At 47.5% G+C, this 18,703-nt stretch overlaps 1 protein-coding gene across 1 annotated transcript in view; it reads right to left on the reverse strand.

The window, feature by feature from the left end:
• Nucleotides 1-15,324, reverse strand: part of LOC119402860 (uncharacterized) — a 40,958-nt gene extending 25,634 nt beyond the window's left edge. The window contains exons 1-3 of the mRNA XM_037669909.2: nucleotides 15,220-15,324; nucleotides 5,876-5,920; nucleotides 1,635-1,655 (exon numbers count right to left, since the gene is read on the reverse strand). Of these exons, the coding sequence (XP_037525837.1) occupies nucleotides 1,635-1,655; nucleotides 5,876-5,920; nucleotides 15,220-15,319 (166 nt within the window). The 5' untranslated portion in view covers nucleotides 15,320-15,324. The remainder of the gene's footprint in view (nucleotides 1-1,634; nucleotides 1,656-5,875; nucleotides 5,921-15,219) is intronic.
• Between the last annotated feature and the right edge of the window lie 3,379 nt (nucleotides 15,325-18,703).

The raw sequence follows: 18,703 nt of genomic DNA on the forward strand, positions 1-18,703 counted from the left end.
TTGTATCCTCAAGAGAGAAGTGTAGGAACTAACTTCAATGAAGTGTTTCTGAAACTGCTACTTAGAGGGCAGCATAGTTTTTATCACTTTAATGCTTCAAATAGTATTTCACGCAGTGAGCTTTGTCGCCATCTTTTTAGAATTTATTTTGGGATTTGGAGAAAAAATCGATTGCTGAAGTGTCTTCAGAAAAACAATTGCAGCTAATCTTAATATACTTTTAAAAAATTTCCCAAAATACGCCCTTCACGCCATAAAGGACAACAATCAATCGAACCACACGAAAGCAAGAGGGCTCGGCAGCATACAGCTATGTATGTAGGCTGTGTAACCAAGTAGTTTCTTTTGGCTGTCACAAACATAAAGTTAATGTAGCCTAAAAACTAAAAATTATGACATTTGAAAAGGTTGCATTTCAACTGAAATCTTACAGCATCAAAATTGGACCATCTTTTTTAATCATCCTTGTTAAGTGTACAAGCTGTTGTCTGGGCAAAAGGCATAGCACATTTTGTCAAAAAACACTGCTTTATTTAAAAGTTACACGAATTCGCGCAAGCAAGAACAACTGAAAATCCGGTTTCGAGAAAACCATGAACTAAAGTTTTCCAAACATGCCATTTTGGTCTTGAGGGTAGTGCTGAAAAAGACCATACTGGTTAAAAAGGACCAGAGAGGCGCAATTTCTGATGCATAAAAATTTTGGATCTACATACACGATCAGAAAGCCGCAAATGAAAATTCATTATTTGAAAAAAAAAGGTCAATTTGAATGGTAGCGCCATGCTTTAAAGAGCTGAAACCCTTGGTGTCCTCTAAAGCACGTTAAAATAACTAGTGCATTAAAGTGATAAGAACCAGTCAATAAGGGTTTCGCCAAATCTGCATTTTAACAAATGAGCTCAGGATACCCTCAAAATTTCTGAATATTGAAATAAACGGCGCGATTCACGAAAAATATGGCATGCTTGTTCAGCTCTGCACACCAAACATACGTACTTAATGGTATACGCTCTATGCGAAAATGAGAGACAGCAGCCATTCGGTTAAGCAGAAACCTGAATTGAGCAGTTGAAGTCCAGTCAAGGTCGTCTCTTCATGGGGCATCGTAAAAAAATTTGGCAATACATTAGATACAAAAGAAGCGATGAGCAGATGAAACTCTATTCCTAGATATTTTGCAGAAGTTTGAGGGAGTTTGGATAGCCTACAATATATAATTGGCAGTGGAGTGTTGTCCCTTTCATTTACTGTTCTTTCTAAGAACTGCAGAGGCTTGTAGTAAAATGTGTTTACTTCATGCAGTCTACACCGCCTTTCACTTCAAAACTTTGTGAACATTACGTAACCGTTGTTTTTAGCTATTTGTACAGTTAAGTTGTGGAATATATTACTGTCGGCTTCCGGATAGGAGAAAAAATTAAAGTTGCAGCTGACTGATGAAACTAATTGCATACGCAATGACACACACGGCTAAGGAAATTAGGACGACTTAACAAAAGATAGGATTATGGCTGTTTCTATATATGTCGTCATTTATTAAAATACATAAAAAGATGCACTCTCTTGAGAGGATCATATTTGAGCAAGACATGTAATACCAAGAAGCTTAAGACATGCGGATGGGTGTTTACCTGGAGGTAGAAGTATTCCTTCTGCAAGAAAATTAGTCGAATGTAAAATATTACAGCTTATTATTCTAACTTATTCATTTAGACCTGCGGACACGTGGTCCAAAAAAGGAAGGCGACATGTGGTACGTGCAGGGACAAATATATCGAAACAATGGTACGATAAGTCTTACGTGCCTTATTGACTGTTAGTTAATATTGTGTCTAACAAAGATAAACGAGCCCTTGAAAAATCATCTGCTTTCCTTCATTCATAGCGAGGGTCTCGTCCTGGCAGACTTAATGCCTTCAGGTAGTATGCGAGGGATTATTGGTCAGCTGCCAACTCGTAAAAAGATCATGTGCTACGTGACGCCAACAGGCAAAAAAAGAGTGTTTCACACTCGCCGCCATGGCTGCGATTGGCGCTGACTAACACTCCTAGGTTTAATCAACATATATACCCCAGAAAGTGGACGGGAGGATGACCGCCGCCGTAGCTCAGTGGTAGAGCATCGGACGCGTTATTCGAAGGTCGCAGGTTCGGTCCCTGCCGGCGGCAAGTCATCTTTTCGTCCACTTTACTTTCTTCACATTTATATTCTAAATACTACAGATAACACCACCTGTACTTTCCTTGGCGTTATTGACTGTTAGTTCTCATTAATATTGTGTCTAACAAAGATAAACGAGCCCTTGAAAAATCATCTGCTTTCCTTCAGTCTCTCCTGTAATGTATCTCACACTTCAGTAGCATCAACACATGACTGTGGCATCTGGGACGTGTCAGCAAAGCTCCATGGCATCCTAGATGCTTAATCGAAATCAGATGTAATAAAAGCTTGTTATTATGGCAATGATTACCATATTTCTACAAAAGATCACAGAATTTGAGGTTGGATGAGAAGAGTGGCTACTTTTGTTTTCACACGCCATTGCAGGAGGGAACAGTCGTTCGCTTATAAGAGTCGTGAGATCTGTTCATACTCACATGGTACAATGTGTTTACAGGTATAATGGCTGGCTATTTAATGCACGCAAGGTTGAAATAATTTAAGTAGGATATCACCAGTAATATTTAACCAGGCAACATTCTTTCTTCAGAGTAAAGGACACCATGTCAAATATTTCACTGCGTATATTTCAGAACCCCGCCACGGTGGTCTGGTGGTTATGGCGTTCGAGTGCTGACCAGGAAGTCGCGGGATCGAATCCCGGGCGCGGCGGCTGCATTTTTGATGGAGGCGAAAATGTTTCAGGTCTGTGTACTTAGATTTAGGTGCATGTTAAAGAACCCCAGGTAGCCGAAATTTCCAAAGCCCTCCACTACGGCGTCTCTCATAATAATATCGTGATTTCGGGACGTTAAGCCCCAGATAATATGATTATTATTTGTAGATGCTAAAAACTAGCGAAAACGGAAACGAGGACGAAGAAGAAAACACATTCAATCACATACGGTTGCCAGACTCACAAAACACTTCATTGGCGCATCCACGTAGACTTATACCTCTAACCCAAGCAAGCGCAGAAGCTACAACCAAGACATATCATCAGCCTGATAATACGCCTGATAAGCAGTGGATGCGTCTATAAAGTGGATTTAATTCGGGCGTTGGTGTGTGAATAAATGTGCCTTCTTCTTCGCCTTCTTCTTCGTCCTCGTTTCAAGTGTTTGCTGGTTTTTCGCATCTAAACATGAACCAACCGGCCCAGCTTTTCACGCTTCTCAAGTTCTTTTTTAACGGCGAGGCTGTTTAGCAAACCGTACCTTGTCCGGTGAACCAAAAAATAATCATCACCATAAAAGGGTCTCTGTCACGAAATTCGGGTAAATACCACTACATCGTCATGAACGAATACGTGCCACATATATTGGGCAAATCCCACTGGTCACCTCGGGTCCACTAAAAGTGGAGAATTCAACAGTTAGCCCAACCAATGGCTGCGAAGCGGCGGCGGTGAGCCGAAGACCCCGAGTGCGGGAAAGGCAGCGGCGGCTGCGAGAAGACCCCGAGCGATGGAAGGACCACGCCAACGACGACTTGCCCGTAGATCTATGTCAAGAGGGAACGCTTAGATTCATCGCGAGGTAATAGACAAAGGCAGATAGAAAGAGATACAAAGAGGCTGCGAGAAATAGAAGCGGTGGGATATTTTTTTCCTCTTCACCTGTGAATACTATTTTTTCGTGTACCCAGCAACACATAGTGTTTGTATTGGGCATGTACGGCTCACTATCGCGAACTTGACCGAAATACTCGAGCAGCTTCGCGCAGCTATAATCGCAGAAATCACCTACAAATGCTAGAAGCAGGAAGAGAGATCACGGCACCGCAAATCGCGCCTTCTCTCAAACAGTAACAATGGCTCCCACAACCAATCTTCTACTTTGGCAATGGAATTGCATCAGCTTCGCAAAGCGGAAGGCAGGCTTGCAATGATTTATTAAATTTAGTGCCGACCGGCCTGCCATAATTCTACTCCAAGAAACGCTTACCGCCGAACCCGCTTTTCGTGCCTACCGCACCGAAGCGGAACATCTCTAAAGTGCGTTGGCGGGCTAGTTGGTTGTTCATGCTTAGTTTCTACAGCGCGACTGGACGCGGCTGAGGAAACTTCGAAATGACGCAGTAAAGTTGTCAGCGCTGTGTGTGTGTTTGCGTGTTCCTTCTCCGTCCGCGTCCAGTCGCGCTGTAGAAACTAAGCGGAACATCTCGTAGGCACACGGGGCATAGCCACATTCATCACGAAGAAATACGCATACGTTTGCCACGAGGTCCGCCCCGACCTCAAAGACGAACACATTTTGATCGAACTCATACCAAATACTAACCTCAAACAGTCGATCGGTGTCCTCAACGTGCACAGCACACCCAAGAACACCTAAACCACTTTCAAAGTCCTCTTTCAAAGAACATGCAAAATTGTAGGGGATCATATGCTCATCATTGCAGGGGACTTTAACGCTAAGAATCAAGACTGTGGATACAGAGGCTCCTCTCGTGAAGGAACTGCCTTGGTTTCGCAAATGAACGCAACTCTCACACCCGTGTTGGCAACTCGGTTATGGGTGATAGCGCATCCGATCTAAGGATGGTTAGAAATGCAGGTCAACCCATGTGGACCAATCTACGTGAGAACCTCGGCAGTGTTTACGGAAACACACAAGCGCTTATGAGGAGGCTCTTGAGCTGTTACCGTAAACTTATGGTAAATAGAATTGAAACAACCTACGCATGGGTTTCCTTTGTGTGCAGTACAGTCTGTTCATCGGACATCACCAAATATATAAATACAGGGGACGTTCGACCTAAGCCTGTGCAGGATAAGCAACCAGGCTGATGGCAGTGTTCGGGATCATGCCAAGAAATGTAGAACACACATGTACGGTACAATTTTGAACTACTGCAAACGTGAGACGTGGATGTGGATTCCGATGTAGTGCCGCTAATTTAATATATTGTTAAACATGGTAAGTAAGGGAACCAGGTACCTCTGGTGACTCGACTGAAGTTCAAAGTAGAAGTCACATACACAATTATTCTTATCGTAAATGAAGAGCAAAGTCTGATAAAGGAGCGCTTACTAGCAACTAGTGGAGGTTAAATGACATCTGTCGTAAGACTAGTAGAACATGCATGTATCGGGTACTAAGTATGCGTAATGTGCTAAGGGAAGTCATCATACGTCTCATTAATCTGGGAACGCATATTGTAATGCTATACAGTGACATTTAGCGCGGGGCAGGGATATGCGATGGAAGGGCACGAAATCGCAACTGTAGTTCGAGAAATAACTGCTCGCATGTACCCCGGCGCTACCGCGCCAGGCAGCTTCGCAATGCTTCTCACGAAATATCTCCTACTATAGCGAGTTCGGGAGAAAAAGTACTCCTTCAACATTTTAAGCAATGTGGCCTAAACCTCCGCGGTACAGCCACCGACATCAGCTGTACTGTGCTTCGGACAATGCTTTCGATTATTGCTAGATCTTTCGCGTCCCCTGATAATAGCAATTATAAGAAATTTCAATGATGGTGAGTTCCCTCTTTTTCCTCTCTACAAAAGCTTTTCCCAAATGCGCGGTATTGCAACATGCATTGTGTACGTCGCCCTTTACAGAAATAGCAACATAGATCACACCTTACATCCGTGGCTTTAAGCTAGCTCCAATTGGTAGTGCTTCAGATTACACGGCATGGACATCCACCCGCCGCTTTTTATAGATTTACGGTGGAAGGTTCGAAAAGAAGAAACACTTACTGACAGCAGTCGGTGCAGCAACACTTGTCCTCGTGCTTAATCTACCTAGACAGAAAATAATTTTTTTTTGCAGCGAAGAACAATTCTTACACAGAGGGCCTGTACCAAACATTGCTAACTAAAAGCATTTCCTTATATCCTTGTACTCTAACAGGGTTGTATTTGCGATGCATATTTGTGGCCGTATTCACTGTATTCACAAAAAAATTAGGGTAGCTTCGCAGTAGCAGTGTCAAGGCTGAAGGAAGTGCGGGGCTGTGTAGCGTTCTTTGTTACGCTTCGGTTTTCTCTTTCTTTCCTTTCTTCTTTTCCAGTTTTTCTGTCTTTTTTTCTATCTTTATTGCTACTTATTCCTAATTTTATTCGTGTTGTTTCCTTTTCTTTCTCTCCTTTTCTAATTCTCGCTCGCTTCCTGTCTTTTTTTTTCTATATTTATACATGGTTTTGCCTGCGTTACGCCAAGCGACGACAGCCAACGACAGCACAAGCCACGAAAGTGCTCCACACTTACAATGTTGTACGCTCAAAGTTTGGAAAAAAAAAACATTTCAGGCAATCACGATGCGCGACATTAGCGCAGCCAGCTCAGAAATGGGATAATGCACTTCCGAAAGTGAAGTTCCTTGATATTCGGCCCGTCGGTCATTGCAATGCGCTTGCTCGCTTCAGGTGGTGCTCGTCATGAGGCAAGTTTCAGAATAGCAAGTGTTTCCGGTTATCATTTGAGGTTTTCATGTTTGGAGGAACCGCATGGCAGTGGTACAGGTTAACTTATTTAAAAGAATTCATTATTTGCTACATATGACCAATCAATGTACAGCACGTACTTTTTGTATCTACTGCTGTGCAATCGCTACGAATAATGATCCTTCCGGTTCATTCTGTCAATTTTCTGGTGTGGGATCTTGAGCTTTGCGCTTGTGCAGAGATTAATTTTGTTTTTTTTGCATGTTTTGCAGTGTGGTGAGCAAAAATGCTGTCACAGCAACATTACGAGAAACGCCCTAGCCTCACATTTACTGTACCTACGACAACAGTAGGATTTTCTTTTTATATATTTTCCCAGCGCCCAAAAAACAACGCTTCGTACCATCGTGTGAGATAAAAAAAACCGGCTCTCTGTTCAGAACCGACCGTTGCAAAGGCTCCAACTTCGTCTTCCTCAGAGGCAGACTCGTTGTTGGTCGCTTCCCCCTCGCTTCGGTGCCCTTTATTGCCTTGCTCGCTGTTAGTGGTGGAGAGAGAGACGTTTTTGCGAAGGATTCGGCCGTGGCACGGTCTCATGCTGATGAAGGCCGTACCACGGTCGAAACGTTAGCGAAGGCAATTTTTCGCTTTCAATCTGTGCTACCTGCAAGTTCATTCAATACCAGGCATTTACATATATATATATATATATATATATATATATATATATATATATATATATATATATATATATATATATATATATATATATATATATATATATATATATATATACACACCATCCCAGCAAGCTCTATCCAGATTTGCCGACGCATTTCAGGACGACGGGACAAACGCATGTTGTTCTTTATTGCTTGGTGTTAGTCAAACTATTTAAACTTTTTATTCTGTTTTGCGTAATTGCTTCAGTAGGTAAGAATAAATCAACAACTTCTAAAGCGACGAAGGTGAGTAGAAGTGCAATTAAAAAGTTGCATGCGCACCTGGTTATATAGCATGCTATATAACCAGGTGCGCACCTGGTTGCGCATGCTATAATGTGTGGCTGTGACGCAGGATTCTCCGAGACAAAGATTCTTAGCAGAAGCACAAGGAAAACTGCACGTGAAGTGTTAGAGGCATTTTCCATAGAAAAAGACAAGGACCGCTGTGCAAGCACCCCGTCGCTATCTCTGTTTCCGAGTGAATTTCAGTTCATCAGATCTAGACTGTGATGTGGAAGGAGCAGGAAAAAATGTATGTCTTGATTGTGGGTGTGCTGGCTTTTTTGATGTTAATGCGCGCATGTGCAACATGTATATATTCAAGCCCGTGCGATCAATAAATCAGTTGGAAGTGAGCGCTGTACGTGGTTGATGTCTGGGTGTGTGGGTGTGTGGGTGTGTGAATGTGTCGCGTGGTTGCACTCTAATTAAGTTTTTGGAAGTTATAGATCGGTTTGCAAAATACCCAATTAGTTGCTAACCTGGCATCTATTTTGCATTCGTGTTTTTCTGCTTGCTGGAAATGACCACAAAATAAAAAAGCAAACCCAGTGACAGGCCCGCTTACGCACCATATTGCAGTGCTCCCTAACATTCCCTGTACAAACAAAATACTTCCCTCGCTGCCGTTCATCACAGCGATAAGCAGAAGCAGCGATAGTTTATTCAATACAGAATCATCACCACTGTCGCTGTACTACCGTCTTTTACGCCAGAGCACACTTGGCCGAATGCTACTTTCTTTTGCAAGCGGAATCACTCTAATCAGGCGTTAAAGCGGGGATGTCGCGCGGTATTTTTCTTTGTATTTCGCGGACATCTGCCGGAAGCATAAAAACACCAACACTTAATGGATAGAAAGTTAGAAACTGCGTAATCACATGTTTTGCTAATCGACCTACAAATTTATAATATGAAGTTTTCGCGTAGCTTGTTTCCTTCAGATGTTAATGAATCAATCTTACTTAACTAGTCTATTCAGCACAACACAAACGGCAGTCTTACCAGCGCCATATGCAATAGCATGTAACAGGCATGGGATCGTGCCGTCATATTTTTAATCTCTGCCTAACGTTATCTGCGGTAGACTAATATACAGTGTATATATATATATATATATATATATATATATATATATATATATATATATATATATATATATATATATATATATATATATATATATATATATATATATTGTAGTGAAGAGTACGAGACGACGACGAAGCAGCCAAGAAAGCAAGCCACATCGTGAGTGGTAGCCACGCGACCCGAGCTTGCGCTTGCTTGGATTTTGGACCCTCGACGTTCCTCGACGTTCCTCATCGTTCCTTCACGTCTGTACGTGAATAAACCACGTGACATTTGGTGGAGGTACGTGGGTTTCCCCTACGACCCTGTATCTTCGCTCCCGTAAGCTTCCCCCCCTTCGCGATACCAACATGGCCACCGCGACTCCTTCCCAGCCTGGCCCTTCGGCTGTCCACGTCACTTGTGGCGCCGTGTATCCTCAGCGGGACCCCCCCATCTTCTCGGGCTCCGGTGAATCGGACGTGGACGAGTGGCTGTCGAGGTATGACAAAGTCGGCGCCAGCAACAGATGGGACGAGACAATGAAGCTTGGGTATGTGCAATTCTACCTTGCCGACATAGCCCAACTGTGGTATCACAACCACGAGGCCGAGCTTCCATCTTGGTCAGCTTTCAAGACTGCTATCAAGGACGTCTTTGGACGGCCTGCGGCTCGCAAGCTTCTCGCCGAGCAGCGCTTGCGTCAGCGTGCACAACAACCGGGTGAGACCTACACGGGTTACATCGAGGATGTCCTCCATTTGTGCACCCGCGTCGACCCCGCTATGCCTGAGGAGGCCAAAATCAACCACATCTTGAAGGGCATCGAGGACGGCGCCTTCCAGCTGCTGCTCGCGCGGAATCCCACCACAGTCGCTGTGCTAGTTTCCCTCTGTCAGAGTTTCGACGAATTGCGCAGGCAGCGCGCGATCGCCCGTCAGGCCCTCCCGACCCCCGACACGCTCTCCAGCTTGCAGCTAGCTGTCCCTCCGGCCACTCAGCCGACTCTCCAGCCCACGATCAAAGACTTCATCCGTGAAGAAGTCGCACGCCAGCTGTCCTTACTGCCGCTCACTCACGAGCCGGCGCATCCTCTGGCTCCGGGCATTCAACAAGCCATTCGGACGCAAGTTGCTGAGGCTCTCCCACCCATCTTCCAACAACCGCCCGTCACTGCGCCGCTTACCTACGCCGCCGTTGCTGCTCGGCCCCCTCAACAGCCTATGCCCTCTGCTCCACCTCGACCACTGATGCCGTCCCATGCCTTGGCGACCACCGCGTATCACCAATCTATGCCTTACGCTCCACCTCGGCCACTTACGCCGCCCCGTGTCTTGCCAACATCCGCGTATGCTTCGTCGCCGCCCATCCCAAACCCCTCGGCTCCGTCTTTCCGCCGCTCCGACGCGTGGCGAACCCCGGACAATCGGCCCATCTGTTTCTCCTGTGGCCTCGCCGGCCACGTCGCTCGCCATTGTCGCCCGGTTCCTCCAACATTCGACGCCGTGGGCATGCCAGTTGCGTCGTCGTCCAGGTCGCCCCCAAACTACGCCCCTCCTCACTTCGACGCCGACGGCAGGCCGGTCGCGTCGTCGTCCCTCCCGGTCGCCACCGGAGTATGCCCGTGATCAACGACCCAACGAGACCCACCGGTCACCGTCCCCTCGACGACGCTCCCTGTCACCTATGCGTCGCCGACCTGCTGCGCAAGAGGGAAACTGATCGCTGCAGTTCCGGAGGCAAGAACTGCATGCGAAGCGAACTGCCCAAGGCCTCCGCCTTTTTCGCCGCAAAACGTTATCGACGTCAATGTTGAAGGGACCACGGCCCAAGCGCTAATTGATACCGGGGCCGCCGTTTCCGTAATCTGCGAGAGCCTCTGCCGCCAGTTAAAAAAAGTGACCACGTCGCTCTCAGGACTCATGCTCCGCACTGCGAACTCGCAGTTCATAGCACCTTCAGCCGTGTGCACCGCGCGCGTTAATATTCAAGGCGAACTTTACGTCATTGAGTTTTTCGTGCTGCCGTCCTGCTCTCACGACGTTATCCTCGGCTGGGACTTCCTTTCACGTCATCGCGCCATCATAGATTGCGCCCGAGCAGAAGTCGCCCTTACGCCGCTGCAATCTTCTGTTTCCGGGCCTACCATATCTGACGCATGTAAACTTGTCATTGCTGCCGACGCTGACGTAGCCCCAAACACGTCCACCCTTGTCGCCTTGACTTGTCCGGCCGCTCCTGACGGCGCTGTCCTGTTCGCCCCGTCAGAGCTGTTTCTCCGCCGCCACGCCCTACGACTGCCGTTTGCCGTACTCACCGTCGAATCCGGCGCTACCATCATGCCGATTGCCAACTTGCGCACCTCGCCCGTTCGTCTACTTCGCGGGGAATGTTTGGGAAGCATACATGCCGTTGACGTGCTTCGCTTTCTGGAGTTCGCTGAAGCCCCACTTCACCACCAGCTGAATGCCATGACAGCCCCTGTTGCGGCACCTCCGAAGTCAGACATTTTTCACCCTTCTGTGTCCCCGGATCTATCATTGGACCATCGACGCGAACTATTGGCCCTTCTAGAAGAGTTCCGCTCATCCTTCGACTGCGGTCAGCCATCTCTGGGTCGCACAACGAGCGTCACGCACCACATCGACACCGGTGGTCATGCCCCTTTACGCCAACGACCATATCGCGTTTCGGCGGAAGAGCGCCGTGTTATCAATGAACAAGTCGATGATATGCTCACGCGCGGAGTCATTCAGCAATCTGAGAGCCCCTGGTCGTCCCCTGTCGTGCTTGTGCGCAAAAAGGATGGCTCTATCAGATTCTGCGTCGACTACCGCCGCCTGAATAAGATAACTCGGAAGGATGTATACCCGTTGCCACGCATCGACGATGCCCTCGATTGCTTGCAAGGAGCAGAATATTTCTCGTCCTTGGATTTACGATCGGGCTATTGGCAAGTTCCACTCGCTGACCCTGACCGCCCGAAGACTGCGTTCGTTACTCCCGATGGGCTTTATGAGTTCAAGGTGATGCCCTTCGGACTCTGCAACGCCCCAGCTACCTTCGAACGAATGATGGATAACATCCTTCGTGGCCACATGTGGAATACCTGCCTGTGCTACCTTGACGATATTGTTGTATTTTCCCGCGATTTTCCGACTCATCTTGTTCGTCTTCGCGCTATTCTCACGTGCCTCGCCTCTGCTGGCCTTCAACTTAACATCAAGAAGTGCCATTTTGCTGCGCGCCAACTCACCATACTAGGTCACGTCGTCTGCAAGGAAGGCGTTCTTCCGGATCCCGCTAAAATTCGTGCCGTGGCCGAGTACCCCAAGCCCAATTCCATCAAGACGCTCCGAAGCTTTATTGGGCTGTGCTCATATTTTCGTCGATTTGTGCGCGACTTCGCTTCTATCATCGCACCTCTTACCAACCTACTGACAGCCTCTAACGGCCTGTCGGCTTGGTCACCAGAGTGCGATGAAGCTTTCATGACGCTACGGCGCTTATTAACGTCACCTCCGATACTCCGTCACTTTGACCCTAATGTGCCTACGGAGGTCCATACTGACGCCAGCGGTGTCGGTCTTGGTGCTGTACTGGCTCAACGAAAACCAGGATACGACGTGTACGTTGTTGCTTACGCGAGTCGAACCTTGAAGAAAGCGGAGTGCAACTACTCAGTCACTGAAAAAGAGTGCCTCGCCATAATCTAGGCTTTGACCAAGTTCCGTCCGTACCTTTATGGCCGCCCCTTCGAAGTAGTCACGGACCATCACGCGCTCTGTTGGCTCTCATCTCTAAAAGATCCTTCAGGCCTATATATATATATATATATATATATATATATATATATATATATATATATATATATATATATATATATATATATATATATATATATATATATATCTTTGATGAAGGATGGTCCCCGGCCGAAAGCTCTGAACAAATGTTGTGGTTTTCAGTGATTTTCTCTTACATACACATATGCATATATATATATATATATATATATATATATATTGTGATGACGAAGATCGACACCGGGGCTCTGGCGCGCGGGGACAGCTAGCGGGCAGGGGAAGAGAAGGACGAGATTAGAACAGCTTGCCCGAGAAACGGGTGTTGTCTCTGTCTGAGTTCATTACAATGGCGCAGTCTACAACGCAAGCCGAACCTTGCAGCTGAAGCCACCTGTCATCGCGCGTCGTCGGCAGCGCGGGTCTCTCCAACCTCGGAACGCCGTCCATGCTTCCTCGGTCATGGACACCATGGCCCAACCGCTGCTGCAGCTACCTAGACAACCATCCGAGGACGGCGTCCAGGCCTCGTCGGTGGCTCATGGGTACGCTTACCCCGGCGCTGCGAAGACAGTGCATTACCTACCATTGCCAGGGAATGCCGTTCACGCTTCCCGTGGCGACACCCTCTCATTCAGGGCTCCATCGGCACCTGAGCCGCTTTGGGATGCGGTACGAGCTCCTTCGGACCAGCAGCCCGCCGTCGTGGGCTCAACCCCCACCGCCTACTGGTCCGACATTACGGGCTCCGCACGCGAACCATCGGAGAGCGCCGCGCACCTGCGGCGTACCATTGCGCGACTTCGCGTCACGGCCAACGCCTTGACAGCGTCGAGCTCTGCGCTGTTTCCTCCAATAATTCCCGCACTGACAGCCATCAATACCATGTTGGACGTAGCCACCTCGCTAGACCTCGAGGCCAGCTCGCCTGAGCAACGTAGAGAGCTCCAGTCTACCCTCAGCCAGGTCTCTATTCAGCTTGGTGACTTCGCGTACACAACCTACCGTTTCGCGCCAGCCGTGTCACTATCCCAGGCTACTTTCGTACTACCGGAGTTCCGCGGCTTCCAGGACGACGCCGAAAAATGGGTGGCGACCGTCAACGCCCTGGGAGATCGCGAAGCCTGGACGGAGGCGCAGAAATGGTCCACGGCGGTAGACCGCCTCCGAGAAGGTGCCGCGGCGTGGCACAGGTACGAAGGCGTGGCGCAGCAGTCCTGGGCAGGATGGAGTGCAGCCCTGATTGCCGCTTTCGGCCTGATGCCCGGTACCTTCGGTGCGTCCAAGAGGACGTAGTTCTGGAGGGCCACAACCTTGAGGCTGGAACGGTGCCTTGCTGTCCATCGACGGTGTACGTCGTTGATTTTGACGCTTACCGGAGCAGCCCTGCCCCTCCTCTGCAGGTCAGGGACTCTGCGTCGGTAATGGACATGAGTATATCGCCGCCAGACCTTCCACAAACGGAGAAACTGCCCTGTCGTTCATCGTCGTCAGAACATATACAGGCGCTCCCACCTGTCATGCCAGATGAACGACACGACCATAAGGACTACCAGACCACGATCGCCAGTAACGCGACCTACGCCATGCCACTACACAAAGTAGGACATCCAGATGTCGCAAACGAGATGCCTGGCCAGCCAGGCGTCATTATCCTCAGAGACTTGCCACCACAAACCAGCTGCCCTGTTGACGACACTGCTCGCTCCAGGGACACATCTTGTTCACGTGACCCTTCATCAGGAAGCGCCAGCTCGACCCAGCGTGACAACTGCGCCCGACCTCACATAGTCCGACACGCGACAGTTAGGCATGCTGTACTATGTTCAGAGCTGCGGCGGGACCAACGTCAGGGTTTCGAGGCAAGCCTGCCACCATGCCGAAACAGTAATTGCCACCCACCCGAGCAACTACAGACACTTCGCGAGAAGTCTCTTGGCCGGAAACTTCGAGTAGTTCGACACTGCCAATTCCGTGCACGACAGGCCAATGGGAGAAATTTCCCTACAAAGTCGCAGCGTGGCCGAGGTCATCGTCCACAGCGACACAGCCAGTGTCGCCCGCCAGTGAAACTTCTAGCAGACCACCAAACTATGCTGAAGAGGGGTTGGGGCCGACCACGACGAAACAGCCAGTGTCGCCCACCGGGCACATTTCTGGCGGATCTCCTGACCGAGTTGCGGCGTGGTAGGGTCCGACCAGCGCGATTCAGCCAGCACCGTCCACCTGAAATATTGTCGACGTCTCCGCGCGCTTTGCAGTCATGGCCGAGTGTGATGACGAAGATCGACACCGGGGCTCTGGCGCGCGGGGACAGCTAGCGGGCAGGGGAAGAGAAGGACGAGATTAGAACAGCTTGCCCGAGAAACGGGTGTTGTCTCTGAGTTCATTACAATATATATATCTATGGAGGTATAAGTGGTCTGTTGTGTTACCACTGGGTGGCGCCATTTTAATGTTGGAGATATTTCATTGCTTAGACACTTTTTGAAATATTACTATTGTAGTCTTGTCCTATTTCCATAAATAATATCCTTTTGAATGCGCCCAATTCATCCTTATCGTCATACTCGCTTAAAATTTTACGCGGTTCTGATGTGCACTGTGTCTACCACACACTTTTAAAGAAAAATGTGCAGTGTGTCTGAATTCAATGTGTCTTGACGTTGTAGTGGCTATAGTGCGAACTGCAGAAATCTGCACATCTTTGTGAACTGACATCTTGATACTGCTTGAAGTGAGAACAAGAGTGTAAATATGACAACAAGACAATACGTACTGATTATTTGTCCCGAAAGTACACATGTAGGTCCTTGCGCTAATATAAACAATATAAAGAATAAACCAAACAAGAACATAATGTGATGACGAAAGACCATCCTATGTCACCTGTAACGAAACCAGTATAATATTACATTGATATGCTCCAGTATCACAGTCAAGTCAGTGTAGTCAGATACAGCCATTATATCATGTCTTTATTACGTGTCCATCATGCTTCTCTGTAGTGTTTTATCTGCTTTTTAATTTTGCCGCTTTGCAAAATTAACACCTTTGCTACCAAGTTCTATATTTCGACATGTTATGGCAGACTAGACAACGGTTCTTCACTTCAAAGCTCTGGCGCATTATACACTCAACCAAGCAAACTATTTCGTCTGTGTGAAACGTTGCTGGGTGTTTGTGGAGTGATGTGCTGGAACTTCAAGATTTCGAAACAAATCGGCAGTCTTCATTATTTGCGAATCTTTTTCTTTCCGTAAGTAAAATTATTAATAATGCGGGATATTATGTTTGAACTGAAAGTGTCACATCTGTGTTTTAAGTATCTGTTTATGCTTTAAATAAAAGGATTACACGTAGTGACAGGCCGTGTTCTGACACACTGCAAGCGTTTCATATCGCCTGCGACGCAGCTACAATCACATTAGGCAATGCATGTTCTAAACGCAGGCCATCTGGGACGCATAATTCGGTAGCGCATTTTTTATTCGAAACTATCAAAGGGCTCAGTGAGAGCAAAAAAAAACATGGCTGATCCCTCTGTCATAGGAATCGGTAGAACATGACAGTAAAACGTGTCTTCACAGACGTAGTTGAGCGTTTAATATACGATGTTTCGCCCAGAGGGCGAAGGAATGAATCCTATAGGAACAAGTTGTTAATGTCACATTAAGAATGGCGAGCAGCTCGAAACTTGCAACGCGCTGCTCAAGCCGAAAGGACGCACGGAACGAAGATACACAGGATGAGCGCGAACTATGTCACAGCTCGGCAGTTAAAGCGCGCTGGTCAAATCCAAAGGAGGACGCACGAAACGAACGCACAAGAATACAAAGGATGAGCGCGAACTGTGACAGTTGTACCTTATGTATTTGTGAGCAGCGTGCTTCTTTCTCAAAAGTGGCCGCGGCAGTGAGCGAAGTGACCTTCGTGCTCTCTGTAACTTCAACGCAAGCTTGAGTTGAGAGCGCATGACGCACAAGCCATCACCATCACAGATAAGGGAGTGCGCTCGAGCGACCACGAGCTGTAGAGGCGGACGGTCATCTCAACGCGTGGAGCGACTACCTTTAAAGCGCGCCCTTCGAGCCCTTCGCGCTATCTCGCTAGTGATAACAAAAACACGCTGATACACCACCGATTTGCGAGTACCGCCCCCGGCAAATGGTGTATATAAATAACACGCCGTTAGTTTGACGAAGAACGTGCCGTCTGTGGCGGAATCGTTTCGCGCTGTGCGCTGAGGATTGAGGGGTCGTAAGTTCTGCTTCCGGTGACAGAAATTTTTCTTCTAGCTTTTTCTTTGCCATATGTCAGCCTTTATATTTTACAACGTCATATCCGTGACGGAAATGCGTCAGTCGAGCTCTGGGGGACCCCGGCATAAAACACTTTCGTGTTAGAAAAGGCAACGCCAATCAATGCGAAACTGTGCGTTATTCCAGATGGCTGCACATCAACAACGCTTCCGCAAAGCTGAGCGGGCGAAAGCCAAGGCTTAGTTGCGCATAAGGTGTTGCACAAGGGGACAGAAAATCGCTGCTATTCCACGCCACGCTGGTGCTTCCTCTTGCTGGCCTTTGCTAGTCGCGTGTTTCTTGTGCGGGCTAGCTCTCGCTCACCTGCTATGGTCATCTCAGTAATCACTAGGCGCAAACTTGTATAAAAAATGGCTTACCTTGGCTAGGCTCGGTTATGCAAGCGAAAACTTGTTTGATTGTTTATGCACGTTTACCTTCGTAGCCGAAGCACATCTTGTCAACCGAACGATATCCCCAGTCGAGCGTTCGGCAGGAACTGCATGCACTCACTACCGTCGTTTCGTCAGTTTCCGAAGATGTCGCCGCAGTCGAACGTGAGGCGTCCTTTGCCGCCCATAAAGCTCGTCGCTGTCTTCTTTCTACATCCTTCTACCGACGTTTACCTCGCCGAAGTTCTCGTTCCAAAGTCGCTTTAGCCTGCCACTTTGCGCGCTTGTTTCCGCTTTAACTTTACCATGCTGAATAGGCCCGGTGATTTGTTAAGCGCAATCCAACGTCTCGGAGGTCTTAGCACGGAATTGCTTTCCTTGTGAGAGCGTTCGGCTTTGTGTCGCTGTGGCCGGGGGCACTTGCGAGCCCCTGTAATCTGGCTTAATAGGAATGAATCTCGTAGCTGGCTTTGGGAAGAGTCTACCTCCATTATTGGCTCAAAGGCGCTTGAACCAAGTGGGCCGTTGCTTGCCCATGTTATCCAGCTGTGCTGGAGCCGCGGTCTTTGAATCATAGAGCTCCCTTGCACCTCTACGTGGTGCATCACGGGTAACGTATGGGTGGTGTAGGTGCCCACGGCTGAGATGGGGAGCTCATGCTGCGCTTCCGGATTCTGAGTATGAAGGGGTAACAGCAGCAAATCGAAAAGTTTCAGGTTCAAACCGAAAAGTCATCCAGTCTACGCTATTGAAAAAGTTCCATGTTACTATCTGCGATGCTGTTGGAGGTGACGTAGGTTTGACATCAAGCAAAGCTCAACAGAAATGGAGCCGAATACGGACGCTATACGGCCAATGTTCTCATAGACGGGGCGATGCCGTCCCACTTTATTATCATGTTATTAAATATCGTGCTCGACAAACCTAAAATCCCATTCCTTGAGTTTCGTCGCTGTTGTTAAGAGGAATTGTCGTTGGGATACGAGTCTGTGCACGGGCGAAGATGAAAACAGTGTTTCCTCTATGAATAAGACACAAATACGTAGCTGTAGCGTTCTACTTCTTGCAGTGCCCTGAAGACTAGTGCTTGTGCTAGTTTGAATGCTAGGGAAAGTGGCACGTTACCGAGCTTACGCAATGTCGGCCCAATAGAGGCGCGTTTCGTGCCTTGAATTTACTTTACCTCGACTACCTAGGCGCTTTTATCAACAACATTGCCCCTTAGGCTTTTAAACTTCGTATGTCAGTGTCTCTAAATTACATTTATATTTATATGTTCGCTTAGGTTAATGGGTATCACAAACAAATTTTTTAGCTTTCATTTTTACCTTTCCAAGCTGCTGAGGGTTTCATGAGCCAGAATATCACGTTGTGTAAAAGTCTGCAAGGTCACACGTTTAGAAATAATGTTAAGCTCTTAAAGTCTGCCAATGATTCATCCGTTTTCAAAAATAGTTTCATAAAATTATCAAATAAAAAGACAACCTCAGATATTTTGATATCTGAGGTTGTTTGTTATGTGTTGACGAAACGTAATTATACTTACTGCTTGATTGGCCGCAGTGAAAAG

The sequence above is a fragment of the Rhipicephalus sanguineus genome, chromosome 8 (genome assembly GCF_013339695.2).
Source record: "Rhipicephalus sanguineus isolate Rsan-2018 chromosome 8, BIME_Rsan_1.4, whole genome shotgun sequence".
In the NCBI taxonomy this organism is placed as follows: Eukaryota; Metazoa; Arthropoda; class Arachnida; order Ixodida; family Ixodidae; genus Rhipicephalus; species Rhipicephalus sanguineus.